General features: G+C 45.3%; 2 protein-coding genes across 18 annotated transcripts in view; both read left to right on the top strand.

The window, feature by feature from the left end:
* Positions 1-588: 588 nt before the first annotated feature.
* Positions 589-25336, top strand: SLC31A1 (solute carrier family 31 member 1). Of its 17 annotated transcripts, none has more exons than XM_035891850.1 (10): positions 6868-7474; positions 13121-13176; positions 13643-14129; positions 14555-14614; positions 15624-15672; positions 16845-16991; positions 17701-17859; positions 20158-20230; positions 20627-20795; positions 21480-25336. In XM_035891850.1, exons 6-10 carry the CDS (start codon positions 16971-16973, stop codon positions 21679-21681), a joined length of 624 nt encoding a protein of 207 aa, XP_035747743.1. In that variant the 5' UTR covers positions 6868-7474; positions 13121-13176; positions 13643-14129; positions 14555-14614; positions 15624-15672; positions 16845-16970; the 3' UTR covers positions 21682-25336. The 17 variants fall into 17 exon arrangements, with proteins under 17 accessions (XP_035747747.1, XP_035747749.1, XP_035747748.1 ...); XM_035891849.1 differs by having other exon boundaries at positions 14550-14686; XM_035891856.1 differs by having other exon boundaries at positions 6865-7474; positions 13643-14686; positions 17741-17859.
* A 361-nt stretch (positions 25337-25697) lies between these two features.
* The window catches only part of PRPF4 (pre-mRNA processing factor 4), an 11710-nt gene continuing 11034 nt past the window's right edge, over positions 25698-26373 (top strand). Inside the window, exon 1 of the mRNA XM_009636305.2 lies at positions 25698-25727. Coding sequence (XP_009634600.1) covers positions 25698-25727 — 30 coding nt within the window. The remainder of the gene's footprint in view (positions 25728-26373) is intronic.

Genomic DNA, 26373 nt, shown 5'->3' with positions numbered 1-26373 from the left:
AAAAAACTATTGAAAAAAATAAAGCTAGCAGGAGTTGCAGGCTCCCACCCAACTTCGTACTGAGAACTGAGGCATTTTGTACGGCTGTGTTCTACTGAGATTTTGCTGCTTGTTGGAAGTTACAGAGGATGATTTTAATTTCATATCAGATTTCTAATCTACAGCAGCTTTTTAACTAGGCTGAGAATTAGAATGATTTCTGCCAGTAGAGAGGAAGAATTAAGTAAGCTTTCCAAGTCACTTTTGCGTGATTGCTTTTTTGTCCTAAAGGTAGAGTCCCCGCCACTTACTCTGACTTGCAGTGGGTGCAAGGACAAGGAGGTTTGTGTTTTCTTTTTTCCTTTTCAGAAAAAAGAGGTTTGGGAGGATTCTTCTCTCACCCATTCACAGTGTAACTTCAAGTTTTGGATTAGAGAGACACTCTATCCCCCAACAAGAGCTTAATGCTTGAGAAGGGAAGGTGTTGAGAATGCTAATCTTTAACAGTCTTCTAGTACAAATAGATGAGAAGATCTACCGTGTTCACATGGTGAGTTTTGAGTCAGAGCCCTGAGGAGCTTCTTTTCAGCTGTCTCGTTCTCCAGTCAGACGTTAGGTCAGGGAGAAGACAGAACTTTTTGTTCTTTGAACTAAAATATTTCAATATTTTCTCCTTTCCTTTTTGGTTGCTGTGTTTGCTATAAAGACCCCTCTACCCAACAGGAAAATTTCATGCCTCTGCAGACCCGCGTTCTCCACACTTGACTGAAGGTCACTCTGGAAGTTAGCAGTAATCCGCATCAGAATTTTGAGAAGTCGAGCTGAAGCAGAGTGCCAGCATGAACTTCTCCAGAACTCTGCCAGGAAATCACTGGGAGTCTTGGCAATTTTTTCTTAGGGAAGGATGAAAAAGGCTCAATCTAGGTTATGTTGCTTTTCTCTGGGAAATTCAATCTTGGTTAATCTACTCTATTGCCTTTTGTTTCAATCTAATTTTCTGGAAATGTTCCCAATCAAGTCCCAGGGGACTCGAGACCAATTTTTTCATCAACCCTTTTTTTCAGCTGAAAGCTCAAATCTGCTAATGCAGAGAATAATGGGACTAGTTATTGTAAACAAATTAAACTCCTATTTTGCTTCACTACAAATTAACTTTCTTAAAACCTTTCATTTGTTGGTTCTGGAAATAGACTTTTCTGGTTTAGAAGCCAATTTAGAAGTGGGAGGCTGTGATGAAATACCTCTTTTTTTGTCCTCCTTGCCTGTTTCCACAGTCTTTGATGTCATCTTCCCAAGGTAGCTTTCTCAACATGTCATTTCTTTCCTCTGTCTCACCAGTTTCTATCTGCATGGGTCCTGTTGATTTCCAGTGGTGCTTGTGTACCTGTGATCGCTAGCTAGAACAGTTGCTTGTGTGGAAAATCTTTTAAATTTGCTCTTTCACTCTGCACATATATAACATTAGAAAATCCCACAGTCATTGTTGTACCACAGATGTGAATGTCATTTATAATGCCTTTAAAAAGTTGCACATGCATATGCTCTGTTCACTCTAATGTTTATCTAAATGAATATAGCAGACCACGGTAGTGCTAGATCACGGGCCAAAATGTTGTAAGTGATTGGGCGTCTTCTATTCTCACTGGGTGCTCAGTGCATCCTGATACCAAGCCTGAGAAGCTGGGAGAAAATTAGGAAAAGAATACAGCTGTTCTGCCACATGAAACAAACAGCAAGCACACCGAGTTCTCTCCTGAGACTTTGTGAGTGCTACTTCACTTCAACAAAGCCTTCTTTTCCCTCACATGCTCGTTAGTTATCAAGGAGTCATATCTCATTCCTCTGATGAAGGTGTGCAAGCTTGGAATATGAGCTTTGTGGTATATTTAGCTGATCTTCCGGCTAACCTAGATAAGAGAAATCCTGGTAGTCTTGGCTTTTTTTTTCTTTTTTAAGTGCTTAATGTGTCTCTTCTTGGGGGAAGGAGTGTGTATGGTAAATACACTTTCAGGCTTTTTTCCCACATTAGAGATAATCTAATTGGATTTAGATTTGTAGGCTTAAAAAGTACTTTCAGGCCACCTCCAAGATGCAGTGCACTTATTGAGCTTACAAGCTAATGCTTGCTAGCCAGCTGGCTAGCCAGCTCCTTTGTGGGCTTGGAAGAGCAGCTACTTGAAAGGTGTGTGGCTTCAGCCTCCTGATGGAGATGCTCGTCCCTGTGACCCAACCTGCTCCTGGTCTGCTTTCTTTCAAATGGTGAACATACTCTGTAGGGGAGAATCGGAGCAGCTCTGAGCCTGGCCTCAGCGTGCCGGGAAGCTCAGCAGCTCCCTGCAGCTCCTGGCTGGGTTTCTCCATATTGTGTCTGGACAGAGACCACACTGAGAGCCAGGGATCTGATTAATCAGTTACTGCCTCAGTTAACTTTTCCTGCTCTGAAAGGCGTTGTACTAAAGAGACTCAATGACGTATCGTCACAGCTTGACTGCATTTTCAAGCCTGCATACTTTACTTGGGAAAGAAAAACACTAACAGACCTGGAGGAGACTCAAAGCCAAGGCTCCCAGCAGGCAGGCGATCCCAGTGCATTCTCCTCCAGCCCTTGGGAAGTGACCACCAGCAGCTGCAGTCAGTGTAGCACTCCGTGGGAGGGCAGCGAGATACCATGCGTGTTTCCGATATGGTAAGTCAACCCTTGTACATCAAAGTGATAAGGGAATTAGAAGCTCAAGCTCCTGAGGAACACACCCAGCCTTGGAATACTGCGGAAGTGAAATGCAACCTGCAGTGTTGGTCTGGTTTTCCTAGTTGCCTCTTCTCTGGTTCCCTTGTTTGTCTGAGCTTCAGGTGTAATGGATTTGACAAGAGACTGAGTCATGATTTCTGGGTTCTCTGCCAGGAGAGTTTTATACAACTCAAGTTACCATTGGCTTTGGTGCCCTTTCTTACCTTGGGATAGGACATTATCTCACAAGGACATACTAAACCTTAATTTTTAAGGTTGTGTCAGGTGAGACTGAAGGATGCTGGAGGAAGACGTTACAGGTACTGTCAAACTGAAATCTAAACTGAAATCTATAAGAAAGGTAGTTGGGAGTTTTACAGCTGCCCTCGTGTTCCTGCTACAGGTTTGGCTGTACTTGTAAAGCCATGTTTGTGCTGCTCTCTTCATAGAGGGCATAAACACAGAGTGGTGTCGTTGGCTACAAGATGTCCTGCTATATGGATAATAAAGCCTAATATGCTTTCCTCTGACTGTTTTGCTTCTTTGGTAAGATGCAGTAGTTTAAAAAACCTTTTGCTAGTAGCATGGCTTCCCTTAATTTGCTGAATTCCATAAGTAAAACCCTCTAGTCCGTCACGATAGTAGGATCACATGCACTGCTTGCCAGTTGATCCCTTTTTGTGCAACTCTTGCTTTTGATCTTGCTTGAAACCACTGCCCCTACAATCAGGGCCCTTGTATTGCAGAGCGCAGTACAGCTATGCTGCTTGCACTTTTCCTCCTGTGTCACATTTTTTCTTCCATAGCAATTGCTGATGCCAGCCTCCCGACCAGAGAGGTCAGAGAGCCAGCTACCCTGACAGGATTTGTCTTGTACACATTGTTGAAGAATTTCTGCACAGTTTGTGATAAATCTGCCGTGTTATTTTTTACCACTCTCCCAAGCTCCTAAAAACTGGGCTGTAGCTTTGAAAACATCACATTTCTTCCTTATGGGGTAGATAGTAAAGGAAACCAAGCTTGCTTTGTTACAATATCCAAAAGCAAGCAAAACACTAATTTCTCTGACAGAGAAATTAATGTTTGAAATGTGGTTTGTGTAATGTGTTTGGAAGTCATCTCTGCAACATTTTTAATCTGGTCAGGGTGTTCTAAAATATCTGCATTTTTGCAAAGATCTCGCGAGGAAGACTCAGGAGTTACTTTCACTATTATGTGGAGCGTTATGTGAGCATCCCAGTCATTGGTCTGGTCCTAATGTGATTGGCTGATGCCTTCAGTAGGCTGCATAGTCTGAGCAGTAAATATTTATCTTGGGTCATATGAAATCTTTGGCTGTAACAATAGAGATTGTCAATATTTTGTGAGGGATGGTTTCAACTGGAGTAGAATGTAGAAGTCCCTGCTGCTTCAGCCCTTACCCCCATTTTGCACAGCTAGGAGCTGAAGATAAATATTTCCCACTGACCACATTGCAAGTAATGGGTCTGGTTTGAAATAGGCTGCAGGTTAGGCAATAAATAGGCTTAAAGCGGAGTAAAAGTGATCATAGCTAAATCCAAACAGTAGTTAATGATTAGCCTTTGATATCGATAATGATATGCATTCTGCTCGTCAGCATTATCTGAAAGTTTAGAAACTTTGATCCGTCTCAGACTTGTTGCCTGTTTGGAGGAGACTGCTTTCCTGGAGGCAGTAGATGGAAAACCTGTCTCTGGAATAGTAAGTACTCCGCTTTTTTTTAGCTCTGAAACATTTCTGCTTTGGCTTAACAGCTCTGTGGCAGTCCAAGGGTTTGAAAGCTGGATGAAAAAGGCAGCGTTTGGAGCTTTTTCTCAGAGTAGTTTATTGTCAATCGTAACTAAAACAAATAAATTGTCGATCACTATTTGTTCTAGCTTTCCATGCCCTAGAGGTAGTCCTGTCAGAAGAGTGTCATGAGGCCAAGGCTCTTCCAAAGGCAAGTTCCGTCCCAGAGAACGGCTTGATTTGATTGCCCTTTCCATCTTCTTGATACCGCAGACTTACCTTGATCAGATGACAGAATGAAGGTGGGGTTGTATTTTTGCATTTCCAGAAGTAAAAAATGTAGAGGTGCTCTCTTCTATGGACTAGGGCTTAGAATTTGTTCTCCTAACTCATTTACAAGTATTTGTATGTCACTTGTCCCATCCTCTTGCTGTTATCTGAGATCATGGAGCAAAAGTAGGAAAGTGCCTCTGGGGATGTGTCCATCTTACCCATCTGCTGAAACAGAGATCGACTTCCTGGGCTTAATTAAAACCACAGTGAAGTGGATTTTGCTGCTGGTGACCTATGTTCTACCTTGCATTTTGCTTGGAAACAGCTTCGGGCTTCTCAAAACAACAGCTGTTTTGAACAATTGAAGCACAAAAGAATTTGATTCTTGGCTGTGGTAGAACAAGCTGTTGGTGTTGCAAAGTGAAATGAACACGCGTTCCCTTCCCCAAGCAGTGTTGTGAACTATTACATCTTCAGTGAAAAGCCTACATTTAAAAGTTGACCCGGACATGCCAGAGTAGGAGTTGGAAGTCCCAGCGTATTCCCGTAGGAGCTGACATCAATAACATGTGGCTATTGTGGCAATGTCTGGCACAGACTGGAACAGGACAGCTCCAGGGTAGGTGTGTGGTTGATATGACACCTTAAAATGCTGCGTCTGCACACAGACACATCTAAGGAGTGATTGTAGACAAACAACTACTTAAATATGAAAAGAAAGGAGTGAAATGCGCTCCTGGGATTGTTATTTAGGGGAGCTTTCACATGCAGTGGAAGCTAATGTACAGTGAAGGTGTTTCTGTGTGATGAGTGTGTGGCAGTGTACTGGACATGGAAAAATGTACATGAATTGCTTAAACCAATGTGTCTCCTATCGTACGTGTGGAATGGATTCCTAAAACTTAATGAACAAGGAGTTCTGAAGGTGGTTTTCTTCTCATCCAGATTTGCAAAGCATACTCTCAAGCCAGTTCAGAACTTGTACAAATGTTGCCTTTTCTGGACTAAGTCTGGTTATGGTGTTGAAAAACAGTCAGAGGGGAAAAATGATCTTATTTTCCACACGTACAGGTTTGTGTAAATGGCTGGGTTGTTAACAGCTGACCCATTAACTTACAACTATCTTTGTTACCACTGCACTGCTGTGCCTCAGGCATTGCTTGAGTTCACTGGAGGGAAGATTTCTCTGCCAAAGGATTCATAGGATGTTCAAGAACAGGAGCTTTTTAGTTCAACTACGGGATCTGTATCTGGGTCCATAAATGATGGTCTTGCTCTCCAGAGCACAGACCAGCTCCTCACCGTCTCTGCAAGATCTGGTAAGTCCTTGATGCGTACAAGTCATTGAACTGCATGTGCAGTCGTCATGCTCCAGGGTAACAGGGTGCTGACTGGGCAACCTGCTGAGCCTGCTCGAGCAGGGAAGTTGGACTAGATGACCTCAGGAGGTGTCCTGAGCCTGAGTGGTTCTGTCACTGAAGATCTTAACCACGAGTCCTCCTGCCATGACATGTGGAACAAGGGCAAGTAGAGTAAGATCTGGGAATCTTCTGTGGGTCTTCTGAATCATCTGTGTTGATGGACTTTAGGCTCCCTTTTATGGGGCCCAGTAATAAACTGATGCCATCCATTTTATTACCCTCAGCATTAGTTTTATCTACATGAGACACAGGTATTTATGATGTTTCTACGTAGCATCTGTAATCTTCCACCTGCATTAAAGGCCAGGTAATGCACTTTTAGGGCACATTGAGTCACATTGCATTTTTGCAGCTGAGGAAACTGTTGCTTGCTTACTTGGGAATGCACTTGCTGACTCCTGGTTTCATTTTGTGTCTCCTGTGATTATTCCACAGTCTTACAGGTCTTAAGGCTAGAAGGCACCATTTTTAATAAATCTGGTCAGAGCTGTTTGTACTGTTCAGCCTGGTGTGTCTCCTGATCACTTCAGCAAACCACGCAGCAACAGTTTATTGGGATTTAACTTGTAGTAGGGTACTTACCCCACAACCTAACATATCTAGCGTTCCTTATAGATTGAATGGTCCTGCGTGTGGCCACTGAATGGTCACAAACAATAATAAACTCCTTACCCTTACGCCCTTTTTGTGTGAGACAGGCTGGCTCCTTTTCATGCATACCAAGGCTGAGGGTGGCGTGAACCTGCGGGAATCTGGATGATGAGCTAGTGAGCACGGTGGTGAATCTTGTGCACAAAAGATTGGTTTTTTTAATTTTAAGATTTAAGTTTCCCTTCATTTAAAAAAAGTCTGTTGTAGGTAGAAGCATGCATGTTAGAAGTTGTTCTTGATTAGGGCATGTAAATAGAAGAGAAATTCTTCACTATGCCTGGGTTTAGATTAAAAAATTTTTGTAGATTATTGCAAGGCTCAGGACTCTGTCCCACTTGTTCCTCAGCATATGGTGAGGCAGCAGGATGTTTCCTGCTCTCTGGCCATATGGATCACATCTCCCTGGTCACCGTTCCAGCGCTCGGCTGTGGTAGCGTCTCTGCAGAAAGCACCACAGAGGATAAGGAAGTATCTATTTATTCAAGAAGTTATGTAATCTTGGAAAATACGGGTCACATGGCAATTCTTTTCTGTCTGCTCTTCCCCGCTGCTGTCCTGTTTCTCTTCACTGGTAAGAAGGAGGGTTAGGCAGCTTTCTTCAGCTGACAAGTGAGCGCTAAGTGTTTTTTAGCGAGAGGGTACTCAGGTGATTTCTGACCGAACACCGTGCACAGTAAGCAGACTGCACTCAGCTGTTCCCGCAACGCAACAAGGCCTGTTGAGGCACTGGGACTTCAGCCATTCTGCCTTATCTGTGCTTAAACACAGCGCGGTCCCTGGGGGAAAGGGAGGCCCTCGGGTTTCTCCTCCCTGGATGGTAAATACTGGGTATTTTGTGACATGGGTATGTATTACTGTGTTACTCTTTCATACCCTTGATGATCTGAGGGAGAGAGGTGAAGCTATGATAAAGTCGCCTGCCCGGCTGCGGTCCTGGGATAATTGCTTCAGAAGTCTTTGACATGCACAGGGAGTGCTGAAGAGGTTCTTCTGTAGATGCCTCCTGGGAATTGCCTTTGATGGAAACTTGTTAGTACTAGCTCTGAATTTATGCTGGCGTTGGCTATAAGGAATTTTGGTGTCTGACATGCTTTTGTGGGAGCCCTTTAGCCAGGGTGTTCTATAAAGAAATTGTAACATAGCATCCTCTGTCAGTTTTGGCATCTCTCATGTCATGTTTTCCTCTCCAGATGAGTGCTTTGGTCAGCTTTTGTATGGCATCTTCTCTGCTCTGGGAGCTGCGGGACTGGCAGTCTGAGGTGCCTCAGTTCTGCTGCTCTCCAGAAACTTGTGTGCTCTTGGGTGTCAGAAAAGGGGGACGACTGCCTCATCTGGCTAGACAGAAAGGAGAGCAATAAATAGCGCAGAGCAAATGGAGGATCTGAAAGGCTAGTGGTGTACAAAATGGGGAAATTAAAACAGGGAGGGGGGAAATGCTGTGCATGCACAGAACGGAAGAAACTGTGCTCGTGATGGCTTAAGCATGACAAGTCACTCCTGGGTGCAGAAGTGAGAAGTACTGCAGAACTGCTCTGCTCTGGCTTTGGCACCCGATACACCACTTGCATGTCCTTCTTTTTTGTGCCCAGTGGGAAGAGCTGGCTGGAGGTGGGTGCTATTCTGTTGGAGCTGGGGCAGTAATGTGAAAAAGGGGGAAGTTTTGTGACACTTGGAGATGAACAGGCAAACTTTGAACTACTGAAGAGATCCTAATCGCCTTGTAATTGGTACCACCTTTGTCCCCGTTCAAGTTCACTGTCCGCTGATGTAGCATCTCACCTTTATGAGTACCGACTGTAATGTTTATTGGTGTTTGCTAGCAGTAAAAAAACCCAAACAACTTGTGGTTGACATGTCTGTTCCTGGCCTTCTGCTTCTGGTCAGTGGGTAGGCGGCTATGGGCCAAGCGAGCTGTGCTTTGTTCCCTGAACTCCACTTTTGATTTGCTCAGCTTATAATAGTCCCTCTGGCTGGGGGTTGTTAAAGACGGCCAAGGGTGGAATATGTTCAGATACTTTGAAAGTATCCCACTGGGGACTTGGGGTTAATTTGGACTCACTTGGTTTGAAGATACTCATGTTTTATCAGGATGTAGCAGGTTATTGCTGGGGTACTAGAATACTTCAGTTCATGTCATTTCTGACATCTGTTTCTCCAAAACTTGTTTGCTGTGTCCTGCTTGGCTGTCCTTTGTGTGGATAAGAGCCATGCACCAACCATCCTCAGCCTTGTCACAGCTTTCGGCATCTGCCCATCACCCCAAAATAACTCCCTTGAGCCACCCTTCTATGACAGGTGTGCACTCAGCAGTGTCTGCAGAACAGACGAGCTCGAGGCTCCTGGTGCTCGCAGGAGCTGGCAGGTCCAATTCCAGCATCATTTCTGGTATCATGCCCTTTCTACCATTTTGCATTTGTCAGGGCAAGGACTGTGCTACATTTGCAACAGCATGAAAATGATCTAGTCAGATGTACACACTGTTGCGTTTTGAGCCCAAAAGCCAATTGAGCACCTTCAGAAACGTTTTCACTTTTAGCACCAGAGACGGTAAGGAGGAGCTTGTTGCTGCTGTGCTGAAAAAATGTGTTACTTGTCTTGTGTCCTGCCAAGAGTGGGGTGGCCTGCAGAGCATATGTGGTGACCCCAAGATTTGGCCCAACAGTTGGAGGTATGGATCAGTCTCCAAGATTGCAGTTCTTCTTTCAAAGGAAAACTTAATTTCACTGGTCTGTGTGGGAATGTGTCCAGGATTCTCTTGTAGATGAAGGGAGTTTCTACTCATTCCTGTGCTGATGTAGTCCCCCGTGCGTTGCTGGCCTAGAGCTTGTGAGAAAAAGAGACAAACCAAGGAGCGATGGCATTGGTTCTGTCACCTCTTGCTAAAGGTCGATGTGGTCATTGTAGAAGTAGTCTTACCTGCTCTACTGAGGCAAGGATTGAGAGGTGGCCAGCACAAGCAGACGAGCTGTTGTAGGATAGGATAGTTAAGTTGGAAGAGACCTACAGCAATCATCTCATCTAACTGCCAGCTTGTAGCTTGATGGAGTTTGGGACCCTTTGTGAGACAGCAGAGGATCACTCTTGGATCTCGATGCAAAGCTTTGTGTGCGTTCCAGGTTCGTGAACCTGGGCTGTAAGTGTCAGACTTCTCTAGCAGAAATGAGGATACAGCCAGGAAAACTTTGGCAAGGACTCCTCAGTTTTCCCATGCTTCTCAGGAGTGTCCTTCATTTATTGCTTTTCCATCTCCTATAGTTTTGGTATGGCTGAGCAAAAAGCTTGTCTGGAGAGGAGTCTGTTTGTTGCTAACCATTATTTTCTCCATCTGTACCCATCTCTTGCCAACACTTCTTAGCCTTTCCTCTCACAGTCTTAGGTTTTCTACTCTGCAGGATTGTTTTCTGCTGCCTTACACTTCATTGGGCCTGTTAGTAATGACATGGCCTGGCGTGATGCTCCGCTTCATGAAGTTCAGTATGTTGTCCTGTAAAGAACAGTCTGTCCTTAGTTATTTTTTTTTCTTGTTCAAAGATTTAGATATTTCCTGAGGAGTCTGCAGAAGCTGGAAGATTAGGAATGACGGTCCCCTTCCACGGAAGCAGATCAAGCAGGGTCTCTAACAGAAGGTGACCAGACAAGCTTGCTATGAAAATAAATTCCATCAAAGGGACGTGATTGTAGCCATGCTGAGAGGAAGAGCTCTGGCCCCTCCTCTAGTAATGCGGACTGCGCTAAGTGAATGTGAACAGCTTTTCCTTAGTTGCATAGCTGATTACTCCTTTGGTTCAAAGCAAAGGACAGGACCTCAAGGGTTGAACCAATGCTTTATCAACTTCTTTTAATCTTCATTTTAATTAAAAGTTGATTAACATATATAACTGCGCTGAGCTGCCAAATCATGTGCAACTCCAGGAAGCCTGTGTGAGCCAGCATTTCAACTAGAATCCATAGTCTGAAATTGTCTGATATTGGACCGCCTTTTTTTTTTTTTTTCTCCTTTTTTTTTCCCCCCTGTGTCCATGAGTGCTATGCGGTATTTACATGTGAAGGGTGCACCCTGTCTATTGGGGACAGAGCAGCCCTATAATGAGAGGGACAAACGTGTCTTGGTACAAGTGCGGACTGTGGGAAAGAAATGCAAGGTTATGGTAAGAATAAGATAAGCCAACGGTGGCAGCCAGGAGCCCTGAAGGATAGAGGCTTGCAGCTCAGATAAGTGTGAGAAAACAGCAAAATGATTCCCCTTGGCAGGGCTTTCTTGAGATCTTTGCAGAGACCTGCAGACCCCCCAAGGTTCCGTAGGCACCAAGGAAGGGGCATGTATTCTCAGAGCGTGATTATTTGCCCCAGTCATATTATCTGGCTGTGCTACAGAGAACCTGAACTGAACCCTGGCTTAATCCTTCACCCCCAAATCTCCCAGTGTGGGTGGCATGAGGCTTTGCTCCACTCTCTCCCCGTATCCTGCTTCTAGGGTTTGTCAGGATCAACTTAAGAAAGGGTCTTTCTCCACCTGGGCAAATACCATCAGTCATGGGCATGGCTTATGAACAAGAGAGCATTTTTGGTTTGCCATGTTCTCTGCTGTCACCTTCAGCATCCATGACTGTGCTGTAATGGTTCCAGCCTGGGATCCGTGATGGAAGCGATGACAGAGGATCAGTTCTCCTGTGTGGCTTTCTCCCCTCATGAAAAACTAACAGCCCTGCAGGTTATTTTAAAAAGTCCATTCTTCTGCTTGTATGTGTATGATAGCTGCTGAAGAGCTGGTCTCTACATGCTGCCAGCTTGGCTGCATCTCCCTTCTAATGTCCCTGCTGAGTGCTTCCATCTCTGCATGTCACGGTCTGCCCAGACATCGTCCCCTTTCAAAGCCGAACACAAAATGTTGTCTGTAGCCCTGCTCAGCTCTTTCTTTTGCCCATCATTCTCCAATCCCTGCACTCCACCCTCTGGCATCTCAGGCTGGACATCCTCCAGAGTACCTGCCTTCTTCCTTCAAAAGCTTCTGAAACCCATCTGTGTAAAAAGCTCAGCTGTATCCCTTCTGCTTACAGGTGGAGAGGGAGAATGTGCCCTCTGTCACATGGTGTGTTTTTCTGCTTGACTCCACTGATCTGGCTTGAATCGATTTGCAAGCTTCTCTGGTCATGGACAAAACCCAGGAAATACAAACTAAGGCAGCCTGAGCACCTAACCCTCAAAATGTATCAGAGCTCCTCTCCCGAGCCCTTCCCTTCTCTTTCTTGCTCTTTATCAGCATCCCTTCCCTTTTAGGAAGCCGTAAACTTCTGGGAAAGGGTTTTGGTCGGGACTCTAAGATGGTGACGTGGTACCAGGCTAAGCCATGCAGTTCTGCTGTGACCTTGCAAACATGCCTTAAATTCTTAATATAGCACTAAGAGCTCCTTCTTCAGGAGTTGCACAAGGGAAAAATGGAGGTGTGCAATTAAGAGGTGTGCTGGGCACAGCACAGTCCCTCCTTGTGTGTCTTGAGTTCCAGCCTGGGGTTGCTGAAGCTGCTTGGCTGAGCTACGAGGAGAATTTTGGCATTGGAGAACAGTGTGTATCTGTAAAAGACATTATATTACGTTACTGAAGAATTATTTATTTGTTACCCTTATCTTTAAAGTGTGTCTGTATAGCCTGACCCAGGAGGGCTCTGGCTGCCGTTGCTGGGTACTCCTACAATATGAATAGGTAGAATTGATCTGTCCCTCCCTTTACGCAGCTCTGGAGCTAAGCCTGGGATCCTGGAGGAGACACAGCAAGTCCACCCATTTGGAAAGGAAGCAGTTAAAGTTGTCAAGTTTGCCAGGAAATTGAATAAACTAGAAGCAGTGCTTAAGTCTCACCATGACTAGCTCGGACCATTCAGTGGAGACCGCAGTTAGAGCCAGTGAACAGTGCTGCAGTGTCTCCAGGCTCCCTGCTTCCCCTCCCACCTCCATTTACAGTACTTTAAAGGAGAAAAAAAAAAAAAAAAAAAAAAAAAAAAAAAAAAAAAAAAAAAAAAAAAAAAAAAAAAAAAAAAAAAAAAAAAGATTGGGCTTGAGACCACAAGCTCGGAGCCAGTGTAGTTCAAATAGCCTGCCAGCTGGACTGCTGTAAGTAGAGCACTGATAACTTTTGGTTGCCTTTTCCATTACTTATGTGTTTTATAGGTAGCATTCCTTTATGTCATGCAGGACTGAGATGTACATCATGTGCAAGCAAGAGATCTTTGCCTTTCCAACTTGCTATTTTTAATCTTTTTCCCTTGGATTTCTCTTCATATTAGTTCTTAGTAAATCTTACCAGATCTTTTTCACTTCTTCAGGAGAAGACCTCCTGACCCTGTTCTCGCTACCAGAAGCATTGGTGGAGAGACCCTAGGTAAGAATCACTCTGGCTGTGTTGAGACAGAATCCTGGAGGCTTCTGTGCGAGAGCCAGCCCTGTCAGCTGGGCCACTGCAGCAAGCACCGTCTCTGTTGAACAAGTAACTAGCATAAAGGAGACTGAAGACATGTTTTTTAAGACTCCAGTCCTTTTGGGCAGAGCCAGTGGAATTAGTTTTATTTCTTTCTTTTTGAGAACTGGCATGGGAAAGATGAGGTACTGCTTTGAAGGGAAGAGTTTGCTGCTCTCATGAGCGTTGATTTAGGGCTCCATTGTTAATCCTGTTAGACTTCTGATTTGCAAGGGGCTTCGCTCCCTTGGAACTTGACTTTAAGGAAGCTCTGTCTGAGCACTCTGTTTCAGACCTAACTGATTTGTAAAGTACTTTCTGGGAGCTTGGCAGATCCTTCCCATAGTCTGTCCTGTTTCTGCATTAAAAGGTGTATCTCCCCTATCTCCAGGTGTCTGGAAGGCTGTTTGCCATGGGAAAAACTCTTGTGATTTACTGTGGAGTGGCGGGATTCTGGATTAACAGGGCAGAAGCAGAAGATTGGGAAACTGGTGGTGGTGATGTATAATGGCAGTCGTTATCTTACGGCTGAGCCCTGCTTTAGAAGGCTGCTTTGTGTTTGGCGTCTCACCAGGTCCAGCTCACTTACCCGTTGTTTCTGTTGTGCACTGGCATAAGATACCTGTCTTTCCTCCCCTTCTCTGTGCCCAGGAGTTGCAAACGTGGCTTCCTTGTATGTGTGAGATGAGGCAGCACTGGTTAAATGTTGGAGGGTGAAAGTTAAGTCCTAATGCTGAACCTGAGCTAACAGTTTGATGTCATATCCTGCTCCCAGCTGCGTATCTCCCTAAACCGGCTTGGTTTGCTGAGCTGTCAAGGTGGCATTGCGGCAGAGGGATAGAAATCTCTGTCTGAACAGAGCCTACCTGCGTGCTGAGGTCAGTCCTGCTCCAAGATGGTGGCTTAAAGTACGAGAAGTACTGTGTGTAGCTCTGAGTCTTGCTGTTTTCCTTGAGAATTTGTGGGATCATGAAATGGAGGCTGTGGCTCCCCTGACCTGGGGTGACAGCACCTAGAAGGAAAGAAACAAGCCCTGGAGAGAATTTCCTCATTCTTCTCTCCTGTCCCACCCTGTTTGTTTTCTTATGCGGTAGGCTACTGCAGAGTACAAAATCCTCCTTGTGTGTGTGTGGCCCTGGTAACAGTGCAGCATCGAGGCAGGTGCACCATGAGGTTTGTGCCCTTCAGGTGTGCAAATGCTCCAAAGTACCTGAGCCTGCTGCAGCTACAGTCTGTTCCAGATCCCCTCTCCAGGCACGCTCAGGGATCTACTCCAATGCCTCTTTCTCTCTGTGCAGAGCAGGCAGCAGTCAAGAGATCAAGTCACCCATTCAGACAAAAATACCTGCTGCTGAAGTGCTGGGTTTGTACAAGACTAAACTTATTTAAAGAATTTGCAATAATAGAAACTTCTGTGTGAGAATTTTTTCTTCAGGTATGGACTTGTCAAAAATGGCGCCTGTCTTTTCATTATATGCACAGCTCCATGTCAGTCTCTTAAGAGTCTGTGCAAGCAAACCAGAGATTTGCAGCTTGAAATATTACACAGCCATTAATCTCTTGATGCTGCTACTGCCCTAGATATTGTTTTTTACCCAACAGCACAGGTGGAGACCTCCTAAATTGTTACTCAGAGACTGATTGTATTGGGCTGTTCCACTGGAAGTGATTTATTTTTAAATAGCAATTTATCCAAATGTTGGTTTCCTTTAGTAACACAAAAGACGGCCGAAGTGGCTCAGTTTAGGTTATTTCCTCTTAGTTACTTAATATCCCATCCTTTTCAGGATCCCATAAAATGTCTTTCAGTGTTGAGTAGCTGCAGTAGGGTGTTGGATTTGGCGTTGGAGCACTAGTACAGCAGGGTGGGAAGGAGCCGTGCAGGCGAGCATCAAGCATGCTCTTTGTAACCTGTACCAAGACCCTGCCCACCCACATGCAGCCACTTGTGAATACTTGACCTTGTTGTTTGTTAATACACTGTAAATATCTAAGAGAACACATCCCCTGATTCTCCCTTTCTGAAGAACGGTGATGCTAAATTAGTGAGATGTTGGACACAAATCAACTACGAAGGGAGTTTTTAATCTGGTAAACAGCCAGGGCTTCTGTGGAGCATATTGGAACCTGCAGAATTTGGCGGGAGCGTGAAATCCTAAAATGAATAAATAATTGAATTGCACAGTAGTCACTAGCGAGAATGTTGCATCCAAAGCAAAAGCAACGTATCAGTTAACTGAAAGAAGAAGAGGGAGGAGGCGAGATTTTGGCTGGGGGAGGTCCTTGCATTATTTCTTTCCTCTTGCGGCACGCTCATCTTTGATCCTGTGGTGTAAAGCACTTTCGCTGTTCTTCTTCCTTCCCTGCTGCAGAAGACGATGTGAAGTTTGTGTGTCTCGGCAGAGGATTCCTTTCCCAAGGGTTTGTATTTTGGGACTTTGGTTCTAGCGCTTGAACATTTAATCTCTGGAACAGTATAATCTTCAGAGCTATGCTATAGGAAAATCACACCATTTGTTCTGCAGGTATCCTTTGGTAGTGCTTTTCTGTGTCAAGCGAGCTGCTGCTTGCATTAGTCTCTCTCTTTTTTCCCTACCCCTGAGCATTTTTCTGAGCTGTTTTCCTGGCTGAATATTTAAGCACAAATTGGGGGCAGAGTGAGCTAAAAAATATTCACAGGAACACGGACAGGGAATACGTTCTGCTTTTAGCCAGTGCCTTTAGATTATATTACAAGTTAACTTCCAGGGGAGTTACTGTGAAGTTGTCTAATGCAGTAAGAGGTTAGCTACAAACTTCATCTGCAGAGAGATGCAGAAAATACCCGCGCTGTGTATTGCTGGTGTAGTTTATACCAGCTGGCTTGGGTGCATGCAGGTGCTTACCTGCATTATTTAATTTCAGTGCTTGCAGGGTGTATTAGTCCTTTCTCTTGAGTTCTTCCCCAGCACTGCTGACTTACTTTCCTAATCTTCCGCCAATCTTTAACTTCTCTCATTGCTCTTTTTAATCTAACTTTGATTTGAGATCACCCCTGTCACTGATGCTCTGCAAGGCTGCACTGGCAGTAGTGTTCTGTGCCACTGGTGTGGCGCAGATGTGCACAGCTGTGTCGTAAGGTCACGGTCACAAACTGAACCAGCTCCACCATCAACTGGTTGCCATTTGGGATTTTGTTTGCTGCTGCTTTTGGTTTAGAAAGCTGTCCTAGAGTTTCATTTCCCCTTTCCATTCTAAATGTATTCGTACCTGTCTGTTCAAACAGCATGTTTCCCTTAGGCCTTAAAAAGCTCTTTTTTCCCAGTTGTAAACACTCCTGATGATTTATCTGGAAGGAAGTACGTCTCTTTTTTTTTTTTTTTTTTTTTTTTTTTTTTTTTTTTTTAAACTTTAATTTGATGAAGTGTCTGTAATTTGCTTTTTATTTTGCTTGGTTTTACTTGAGTGCTGGACTGGACTAGGAGGGTACCCAGTATTGCAGACAGGGTCTAGTTACAGCAGTGTCAGGACTTACTTATCTTTACTGGTATCTCACCTGGGTGATGCTAGGGTTGCCTTTGCTTGGCTCATGCTGACGGATGTTGTCATTTCAGGACTGACTGGTATTCCCAGGTTGCTTTCTCTCCTGTTGCTGTTTCCACCTGGTGACTTCTCATTTCGCGCCAGAAATTGTCCCTGGTTCCATCCCAAGTTGTGCTGGGGTGCCGAGTGCAGAAGCCATGTCCACATCTAACCATGAGGTGTATTTTTATTTTTAATGTAGTGTGTCCAGACATACCTGATTTGCAGTAATCAGATTAGGGATTTGGACTGGCAGCCTTCTGAGTGTTTCTCTCATTGTGTGTAATGTGATTAGAGGGGAGATGTGACAATGTAAAGCTCACGGAAATGAAATTGGATTGCTGGTGGCTATCGCAGACCTTTGCCTGGTAATAGGTCTTGTATCACCTAACATAATTTCTTTGTTAAACATGTCCCCAATAAAATGCATAACTGTCAATTAAGAGTCGTACGGTAATCTGGTCCTTTAGTATATACAATTTAAAACGGGGCCTGAGATATTTTTGCCTCTTGTATGACTGCAATTGAGAAGAGACCTTGAGTTCTTCCCTCTTACCTTACAGATAAGAAATGTTCCTTTATGATGAGCACTTGTCCCCATGCACTATCTCAATCAGATTAGGCTGCCTTTCTGGCAAGAATGTTTTGGGTGGTGCAGCTGTACGATGATGTAAAGCTCAGAGGGACACACCTCCTTTAAATTGTCCTGTTTGCTTTGCTGTGTGTTCTCTGTAGTCAGAGTGCAGGACCATGAGGATGCTCTAGCAGTTTATCCAGAAGCAGTAGTTCTCAGTGGCTTAGAGTATTTTCTCTTGCAGTAGCAGTAGAGAAACCATATTCTGTTTAGGAAAGCGCTTCTTTTTTTTTTTTTTTTTCCCTGTTTTTCAGGGTCCCACTTTTCTACGTGCCTTTTTGAATATCTCTGTAGTAAAGATGTCTCACAATCACCACATGAACAGCTCCATGCTGCAAACCACGCATCCTCCTGAACATGACCACACAATGGCAGCCCCAGGACATGGTCATGGATCTGGCATGATGATGATGGTAAGTGAAAAAGTCATAATTAACCAGAGAGCTTTTCCTTGTCTGTGGTTCAGAGTAACTTGTCATCTTAAAGACTATGCTTTTAATAATTGGAAATTAAACTTTGCTTTGGAAGGCATGAATTAATCCACTTAAAACACAGACCCCATTGTGGCTCTGCTGGAATGAAGGAGTGGCATGAGGTGAAATGCAACACGAAATGTATTTCAAAGCTGGAGATCCTTTGGCAAAATGCTCTTTTCTTGAAAAAATCTTTCTAGCAGCCAGCCCGGTGTCTGCTCTCTAGCCAGCTAAAGGCAGAAATGCAAAGTAAGCATTTTCCTGCAAGAAACGGAGATGGATGGAGTTCTCCAGGCTGTTAGTGTTCGCAAAAGCCTTAACCGGCACCCAGAGGATTGCACACTAGTATGATGGATTGTGCTGACCTTCAGGTGACCAACCTCTGTGCCCTTTTCCTCCTGAACTTTAAGTATGCACTTGGTCTGGGGAGCAAAGTGCTACCAGTGCTCTTTGCCACGTTGGCGTTAAGGCTGTGGTGGTCCCGAATCCTGCTGCTCTAGCTAACTTTGATTGAAACAAGTTCACACTTGTGCGTGCTGGCATCACTGAAGCTTTGCAGAGACCCTGGCCAGAGTTTCTATGGAGATGACCGTAGGATCTGTGTTTGGGTGTAGGCAGTTCTAGGGACTTTTTCAGCTTTTTCTCCCTTTTCTAAATACCTTTGGAGTGAGTTTCAGATTATTAAAACATGGGTCTCTATGGTTAAACTTTGAGAGGAGGGGAGAGAGTGTGCATTTCCGTTTCAAATGAGAACATACTCAGGAGTGTATTTTGCAAGCTTTCAGTTAAAAGTTTGCCTGCACCTGTGTGCCCTGAAGAAGAAATTGAGCATCACTGCTTCCACTTACATTGCAAACAGTATCACAGCAGAAGAGAGGACTAGAACAGCCTTCCCCTTTGTGAACATGGCCCAGTACAAAGCTCAGTAGTGCTGGCGGAACTTGCAGTCCAGCATTGTCACTGTTGTCCTTGTGAAGCTCTTTATATAATCTAACAGCTAAGTATTGGCGTTCTCTCGTCCGTTACTTTCCATATACATGCCATTTCTTTACAAGTGTCAAGTGCTCTTACCTTCAGTGGGTAGTTACAGGACCCTGCCTTACTCTGTAAGGATAATAATTGCCCAAGATGTTGAATTAACATTGCACATAAAACTGCCAGGGAAGGAAGTAAATAGGTACAGCATCTTAGATAATAGGCTGAACACATTTTAATGTATGCGTGTTCCCATTCCTCACTTGCACCAAGGAATGGGCTCTTGTTTCAGCTGTGGTTTGTGGCACTAGGCTGTAACACTCTTTGGTTTGTCTGGTTTTTGTTTTAAATGTAAAAATGATAGTAATTTCTGTTCTGGGGGTAATGAATGAATGCTGATACTTATGGATGCTGAAATTAATCATAATTCTGATCTTTGGCAAATAACCTTAATTAAGCAATGTGGGGAGTTCAAAGAGAAGTTCCTCTGGCTTAGCAAGTACTTTATCCGTGAAAACACTGTACGCAGCTGTGATCAAGACATGCTAAACTGCAATGTATTTACCTGGATGGGAAGATTATATGAACTCCAGCTGGCCGGGGGATTGTTGATGTCTCCGCACAGCATTCACTATACAGGTTCAGGAGCCCTTATTTTCACCCAGTGGAAGCTGTGGTCCTGCTTTATATATAATATTCCTTGTTGTACCTGTATTTAAGCCACTCTTTCAATAGGATATTAGGAGGTTCTGTAGGGAGACAATAATCCCCTGGCATGGTGCAGGATGGGACCAGAGAATTCAGCTATAGAAGCCCTTATCCGTGTGAGCTCATATGAGGTCAGGCTGGGGAGAAGAAAGTGTCCTGTACCCCAGCCCCTGAGTAGTCACAAGAAGGTGAGGATGAGCTCCACAGAGACATCCCCAACCCCTGACTACTCTGATGCTGAGGAGAAAACGAGCTGCAAAAGCAAGGAGAAGGCACTTTTCTCTAGCAGGGGCTGTGAAGGATGGTGCCTTCTGCCCGGGGGCACTGCTTAAAAGAGCTGCCCACTTGAATTGGAACCTGGAGCATCTTTAGCCATGTCTCGCTTGTGTGTGTTACACTAGATTTACTGAAGAGTTTCTTCGAGTCTGTCTGGTAACCAACTGAAATGATCTAAGTTCTTGTCATAATACAAAAACCTTTGCGAAATCTTGTTGTGAGCTCCGTCTCAGGGTGAACTGTTCAGGCTCATCTTGATGTTCTTAATGTTTTGGGCAGGCAATGACTTTCTACTTCAGCTATGAGAATGTGCCATTGCTGTTTTCTGGACTTACAATCAATACTCCTGGAGGTTAGTAAGACTGTCTTGTCCAGTCTAAACAAAAAGTCTGCTGTTGATTCATGTTTCAGGAATTACTTTGCTATTTATGCCAAAATATGCAGGCACGCTGCATCGAGTCTATTTTGCAAGGCATCTGTGGGGTGAAAGAAAAATGGAGATGTTTGCGTAGTTCGAGAATTTGACTGATCTTATTAGCAAAAGCAATTGCTCGTTTCACTTCAGGGGTGAAATTCCAATTAGTGTATGGATGAAATTCACGTTTACCAACTGTACCTGCATGCACACAGTGCCCAGCCGTAGCCTGTGCGGTGTGATGCGGTTCTTGAATTGCACAGTGTCTCTTCTGACATGTTTTGACGCAAACGTCTGGTTGCACAGATACAGTAATGTTTCCTCTCTTGTCAGAAATGGCTGGTGCTTTTGTGGCGGTCTTCTTCCTGGCCATGTTTTATGAAGGCCTTAAGATTGCCCGAGAGTGTCTGCTCCGTAAATCCCAAGTCAGCATTCGCTACAACTCCATGCCGGTGCCAGGTCCCAATGGCACTATCTTGATGGAGACGCACAAAACTGTTGGGTAAGAATTTCACTTAATTCTAAGACAGATTTCTTCAGCAGCTGACAAAGGTGAAAACTGGGACAGAAAAAACTTTATGCAGCCAGTATTACTCTCTGCAGAGTATATCGACTCCAGATTGGGACACTGCTTGACACTGGAGGATGCTGCGTTTGAGGATGCTGTGTTTGAGTCCCTTGGCCACCCTTTAGGATGGGGAACAAAAGCAGGAAAGCAGCAAGGAGACGGATAAGCTTGTTTTTTTTCCAGAGCAGTAATGAACACATTTGGGGAGTTCCCAGGAACAGAATTTGGGTGTTACAGCCAGCAACCGTGGTAGAAAATACTTAGGATCCTTCTGTTGACAGTTAGTCAAAGCCTCCCCTCAGAAAAGAAGCCATTCTGCTTACTGAATGTGCCTGTAAAGTAAGCTTGTAGAAGTCTGTTTCTCAGCAAAAAGCTTTGTCCTCCCAGCAAGTACCGTGCTTTCCTTGTTAGCAGTCAGGTCTGTGGGGAAAGGCACAGTTACAAGTGACAGATGCATGCAGAAGCCTATGTCCAGCCTGCTTTGCTATCTTCTCTGACATTTCATGCCCATTTTGGCATATCCTGTCAGCCTAAGACCTAAGTTTTCTCTTTGGAGATGTGCATTTTCCCGCCTGGGTCTCATGGATGCTGACTGTTCTTCGGGTTTTGTGTTCTCAGGCAGCAGATGCTGAGCTTCCCTCACCTCCTGCAGACTGTACTGCACATCATTCAAGTTGTGGTCAGTTACTTCCTCATGCTGATCTTCATGACGTACAACGGATACCTCTGCATAGCTGTGGCGGCAGGGGCAGGGACGGGCTATTTCTTCTTCAGCTGGAAAAAGGCAGTTGTTGTGGATATCACGGAGCACTGCCATTAACGCTGGATGCTGCCCAGAAGCCTCTCCACCCCACTGCTCTGTTGACGTGGAGCCATCATGAGGACTGGATCGTTCCTAAGCTGAAAGAGAAACAATATAAAGAAAATCAACTGGAGGTCACCACAAGTTCCTAGCTGGGGTGTAGGGATGTGAGGAGCTGGGGTATGCTGCTCCCCTTGCTGAAGGCTGGCAGGGTTGACTCTTGAGGGTCCCATGGTAGCCATTCTTGGCTAGGATTTGCTTTATTCTTAGATTATGCCGTGATTGAAATTAGTTGGCTGACAGAAATGTAGAAATTATTCTTTAAAAAAACAAAATCAAAACATTTTATTTTTAAATTTAAATGCTCATCTGTGAGGGTTTTATGAACCATCGGTAAAGATCAAAGTTGCCAATGGAGCCTACGTGTGTGAATGGCTATTTTAATTTTACTCTTTTCAATATGTACATAATGCCAGAGGAGGAGGAGATCTCCCTGGCATTGTGGCTTTTGGGGCCAATGACACCTTCTGTTGCAGAAGGACTCAGCCTCTGAGGGAGACTTGGTGCTGCACATCAGACACGCTCAGGTGTGTCCTGGCAAGGGAGTGCTTTGATGTAAGCTTGTGACTCAGGCTTCAGGGGGGCTGAATGAGTCTGTCCTCCACGCCCATCAGAGCACAATGAGTGCTGTTAATTTTCAGATGTATCCAGTAGCTTTGCTGAGCTTCAAGTGATAGCATTTGGATTTGGCTGCTTTCACTTCCCAATCATGGACATATACGGAGTAGACGCAGGACAACAATTGCCTCTTTACAGGGCAAAAAGATTTTAAATAACCATCGAACCTGCATTTACTTGCATCTGGGTGGATCCAGAGCTAGGCTTCTGGTTTACTGAAACTACTTCTGTAAATGAGGCAAGAGCTAAGTAACGATTTCACGACACTAAAGGTTAAAATGTCTGAAGAGGGCATTCCCTGAAGTAAGTAAAACAAACCGTGTTCCTGTAAAGGAAAGATCTGGGGAAAAGAATAAAGAAAATATAGGACTACAGCAGCCTTCGGTCTCTTCTCCGGTGAAATTTGGAGCAGCTTGGGCGATCAAAAAGTATTCCTGACCCAGATGGCTCCTCTTTGTCTTAATAATCATGCTGTGACCAAGTGTAGCTTGGAGGTGCAGGAGTTATCAGAGCCAATGGTGAACAAGTGTTGTGGTGCAGTAAAGAACTTCCCGTTCTATGCCTTTCCTAGGCAAGACAGGCTGTGACACAGGTGCTCTGGGGTTTGTAGGCAGCAGTTTTGGTGTAGCACTTCATTATTAAACTGCTTCTTGTTGTAGGGAATGTTGTGCAGAGCATGGTGCGAAGCTGGAGTCTTCGTTCTACTCGGGGTGCCTGGTTTGTGCCAGTAACAGGCTGAAAGGGACAACAGTGGGATTTTCAGAAGGGCACCGAAAACCAGGCACTGCTTTCAGACTGGGGCTGGCATCTGGCGTGTGCCACGAGAACAGGGAATCTTTCAAAGCGAAAGTATCTGGGCCTGTGCAGCAGCAGTTTTTTCTCCGAAGATGCTACTAGCTGCACTGTTAGCAGTAGCTACGCAAGGAAAGCTGATCTTTGAAGAGGAATTACATTTCTGTAGCCCATAAGCCTTACAGGGCGAGGCCCGTCCCTGCGTATGCGGGTGCTTCACTGTGTTCATGCTCCTACAGCAGCACAGAGCCCACCCTCGCCCTACCACCCTCTTTGAAAAGCAGCGGGAAATCTGTTCCTGCTGCTACCGGGATCTTGAATTGCACCACTGAAGCCAACTGTCCTGGGTTGATGCCAGGTATTTATTTGGACATCGTGTTTTCTTTGGGCAGTGCAAGTGCAGAACAAAAGGAGATGAGTTAAAAGCAGGCTCAGGCTTCTGAAGAGCTGCAAGTTTGCATCTGGATGAAAGAGGCAAAGTTATTTTCATGGAAAAATTCTAGCCACCTCCTGATGAGAGGCAGGAAAAGCTCTTCGCCAGTCTGGTCTTTGAAGGCAGTTATGTCTGTAACAGACTGCAGAAGGACCTACCGATGCCCTCTCTCTGCACCTATCATGAAGGTGCAAACTGAAAATCCCCTATGCTCTCTAAGCAATCCTGCCTCTGTGAGAGCAGAAAACAGACCCTTCCGGTCCCCATGGGAGAGCTGTGAGGAACTGAAGGGCTTGTCAGAGAAGACTGAAGCAGTGAAGTGCTGGAGATGGTTGTTTATATTTTGAATGGTTTACACTGCAGGGGCTTGATCCCTGAAGGAGTTCAGAGCCGACGTTGCCAACACAGCTCAGGTTGGTTTCTCTTTAAGGAGATGGAGTCATTGCCATTGCGGGGATGTCCGATTGTAGGGTATAGTCATGAGTGGCTTTGCATGATGACACTAGTTCCTTCATAAACGTTTTGCTGTGTCTTTCTCTAAAATAGAACCTCTGCTTGGCCTGATATTGCTCTTGCCTTTTAGCCACCTTTCCTTGTATTCAAGTGACCAGACTTGAATTGTCCAATTCAGGTGGCAGAGATGAATGACTTGGAGATTAGCCAAAAGCAGTGGCTCTTACAATATAAATTTGGTTCTCTCGTTAGCTTTTTTGCCTCATTCTACATGTAGCACCTGTGCCCTTGAAGTTGTTTCCCCCCTGAGGATGAGTACCTCTGCCTCCAAAGGGTCATCTCCTGTCCTTGCTCACACAGGGGAGGACACACAGCTTTCTCCAGGGCGCAGAGAGGGAAGGGACGCTGACCTGGGGAGTGGGAACCTGGGCAGAAGTCTCCCAAGCCTCTGGCAAGTGCCCCAGCTACCTTCCAGCAGCCTGTAAGAACGATGGTTTGAGCATCGGGCAGTTCCCCAGTTAGAAATTGGGAGCCCAGGCTGGGCTCTGAGGGGGTGTGCACAAGGGAAGATCTGAAGAGAAGGTGGTTCAGGAAAGAAGATGGAGGGCTGCGTCCTCTCTGCGGCTGAGCTTGCCGATAGAGCAAGGCACGGCTGAGAGGGGACGTTTCCAGACTGTGTCTCCCTGCCAGCTTTGGCCGTGCTTTCTTGTGGTTCGATGTTGACAATCCAGAGAAGCCACCTACCTTCCTGTGTCCCAGCCTCCCCCTGGTCCACCAGAAGCCACTGGCTGACACGTTCTTGGCCCAGGTTGCTGTTGGCTTTGCCAGAGTCTGGGCAAAACCTGGCCTCCCTACTGCTGACTCCTGCTGACTGCTCTTGGTGCAGTCCCAGCCTTTCTGCTGGGATTTCAGGTTGTCCTGATAACACTAAACTTGCATTAAGCAGCGCTTGGAGGGAGGTGAAGACTCGAATGATTACAAGACTTGAGTAAATGAAATTTGTATGTCAATGCACGTGTCGCACACTTGGAACGTGATGTCCTGCATCTGCCTCTCTACCCTGATGTTTGTTCTCCACACGCTGTGCCTCTGGATTATCATCCTGGAAGAAGTGTACAAACTACCCGGGCTGTGTTCATCAGCCGGCTTTTGTTGTTTTTCTTTGAGTGCCTTTTCAGTTTGTCTGGAGCCAGTCCCACCAAATCCAGCAGGATTTCTAGTTTTGTTTACAGTGGACTGTCCTTTTTGTTTTTACTCTTGCTCTTCGTGGAGGTAACTTGTATAATGTAACTGTGAATATCAAGAATCTCCTGTATATAATTAACCAATAAAATAGATTGCATTTTACTGTGGTGGATGTGTTTGTTGGGAACAATCCTCAGCACAGAGTCCGCAGCTGACGCTGAGGCTGGTGACTCTTTCTGCACCATTCAGAAAGCGACTCCAAGAGTAAGTGCCCGCTTTTGTTGCAGCCAGGCAACACCAGCCTGGCCGTCCCCAGGCCCATTACTCCAGCACAACCCTTCTGTGCCTGCCAGGAAGGTGTGAGTGAGCAGCAGGGACCATGTCCATCTCTGGGCAGCTGGGGATGGGCATGAGGAGCAGCGTCCTCTGCGCCTGCCCCAGCCACCAGCAATTAGCCCCAAAGCTTCTGGAATAGGAAGGCGGGAAGGTGCCGATGCCCCAGTCGCTATTGGTTTTGGACCAGGTACACTTTGCAGAGCGTGGGGAACACCAAGGTGGAAAGAGGAATTGGCGCCTCCCAGATCTGCTTTCCCCTACAGGGGGAGGAGCCAAAGGAGGGGAGTTTTGGGGAGCTGTGATGATGAGCCCCCTCAGGGCATGGAAGGTGTTGGTGTATGGCAAGGAATATCAGGCTCCCTCAAAGCCTTACTCCAGACTCTATCCATCCACGCAAGACAAATGAGGGGCCGGGTGGGATTTTCTTCCCCTTGTGCAGCCAAAAGATGTCTGGAACCTACCAAGGTGTTCCCTGTCAGACCTGGGGCTGGGAGCACCCGAACAGCAGAGCAATCCCTGGTAATTTTATGTGCTGTTGATCGGAGAAGCAGCTCTGCTCCAGGCCAGAGTGGCTCTTTCCAGTTTGAAAAGTTTTAAATTCCGTACATTCCCCCATCCTGACCTGAAATGTGATGCACCTACAACACGGGAAGCACAAATTTAACAAGGTTTGGAGCACTGCTTGAGACACTGAAAAAACATAACGTTGTGCTGGAACATAGAATCATAGAATCACAGAATCGTTTAAGTTGGAGAAGCCCTTTAAGATCACCAAGCCCAACCCTTCCCCTAACCCTGCCATCCCACCACTAAACCCTGGCCCTAAGCACCTC

This window comes from Egretta garzetta, unplaced genomic scaffold (assembly GCF_000687185.1).
Source record: "Egretta garzetta isolate BGI_Z169 unplaced genomic scaffold, ASM68718v1 scaffold143, whole genome shotgun sequence".
Lineage (NCBI taxonomy): Eukaryota > Metazoa > Chordata > Aves > Pelecaniformes > Ardeidae > Egretta > Egretta garzetta.
Note: the sequence above shows the minus strand (reverse complement) of the source record. Positions and strands in the feature narration are given on the sequence as shown.

Coding starts and splice junctions, on each gene's coding strand:
- SLC31A1 (XM_035891854.1), top strand. CDS start 16,971: ATGTCCACATCTAACCATGAG. Junction 16,992..17,700: donor TGTCCACATCTAACCATGAG/GTGTATTTTTAT, acceptor CCTGTTTTTCAG/GGTCCCACTTTTCTACGTGC. Junction 17,860..20,157: donor GATCTGGCATGATGATGATG/GTAAGTGAAAAA, acceptor TGTTTTGGGCAG/GCAATGACTTTCTACTTCAG.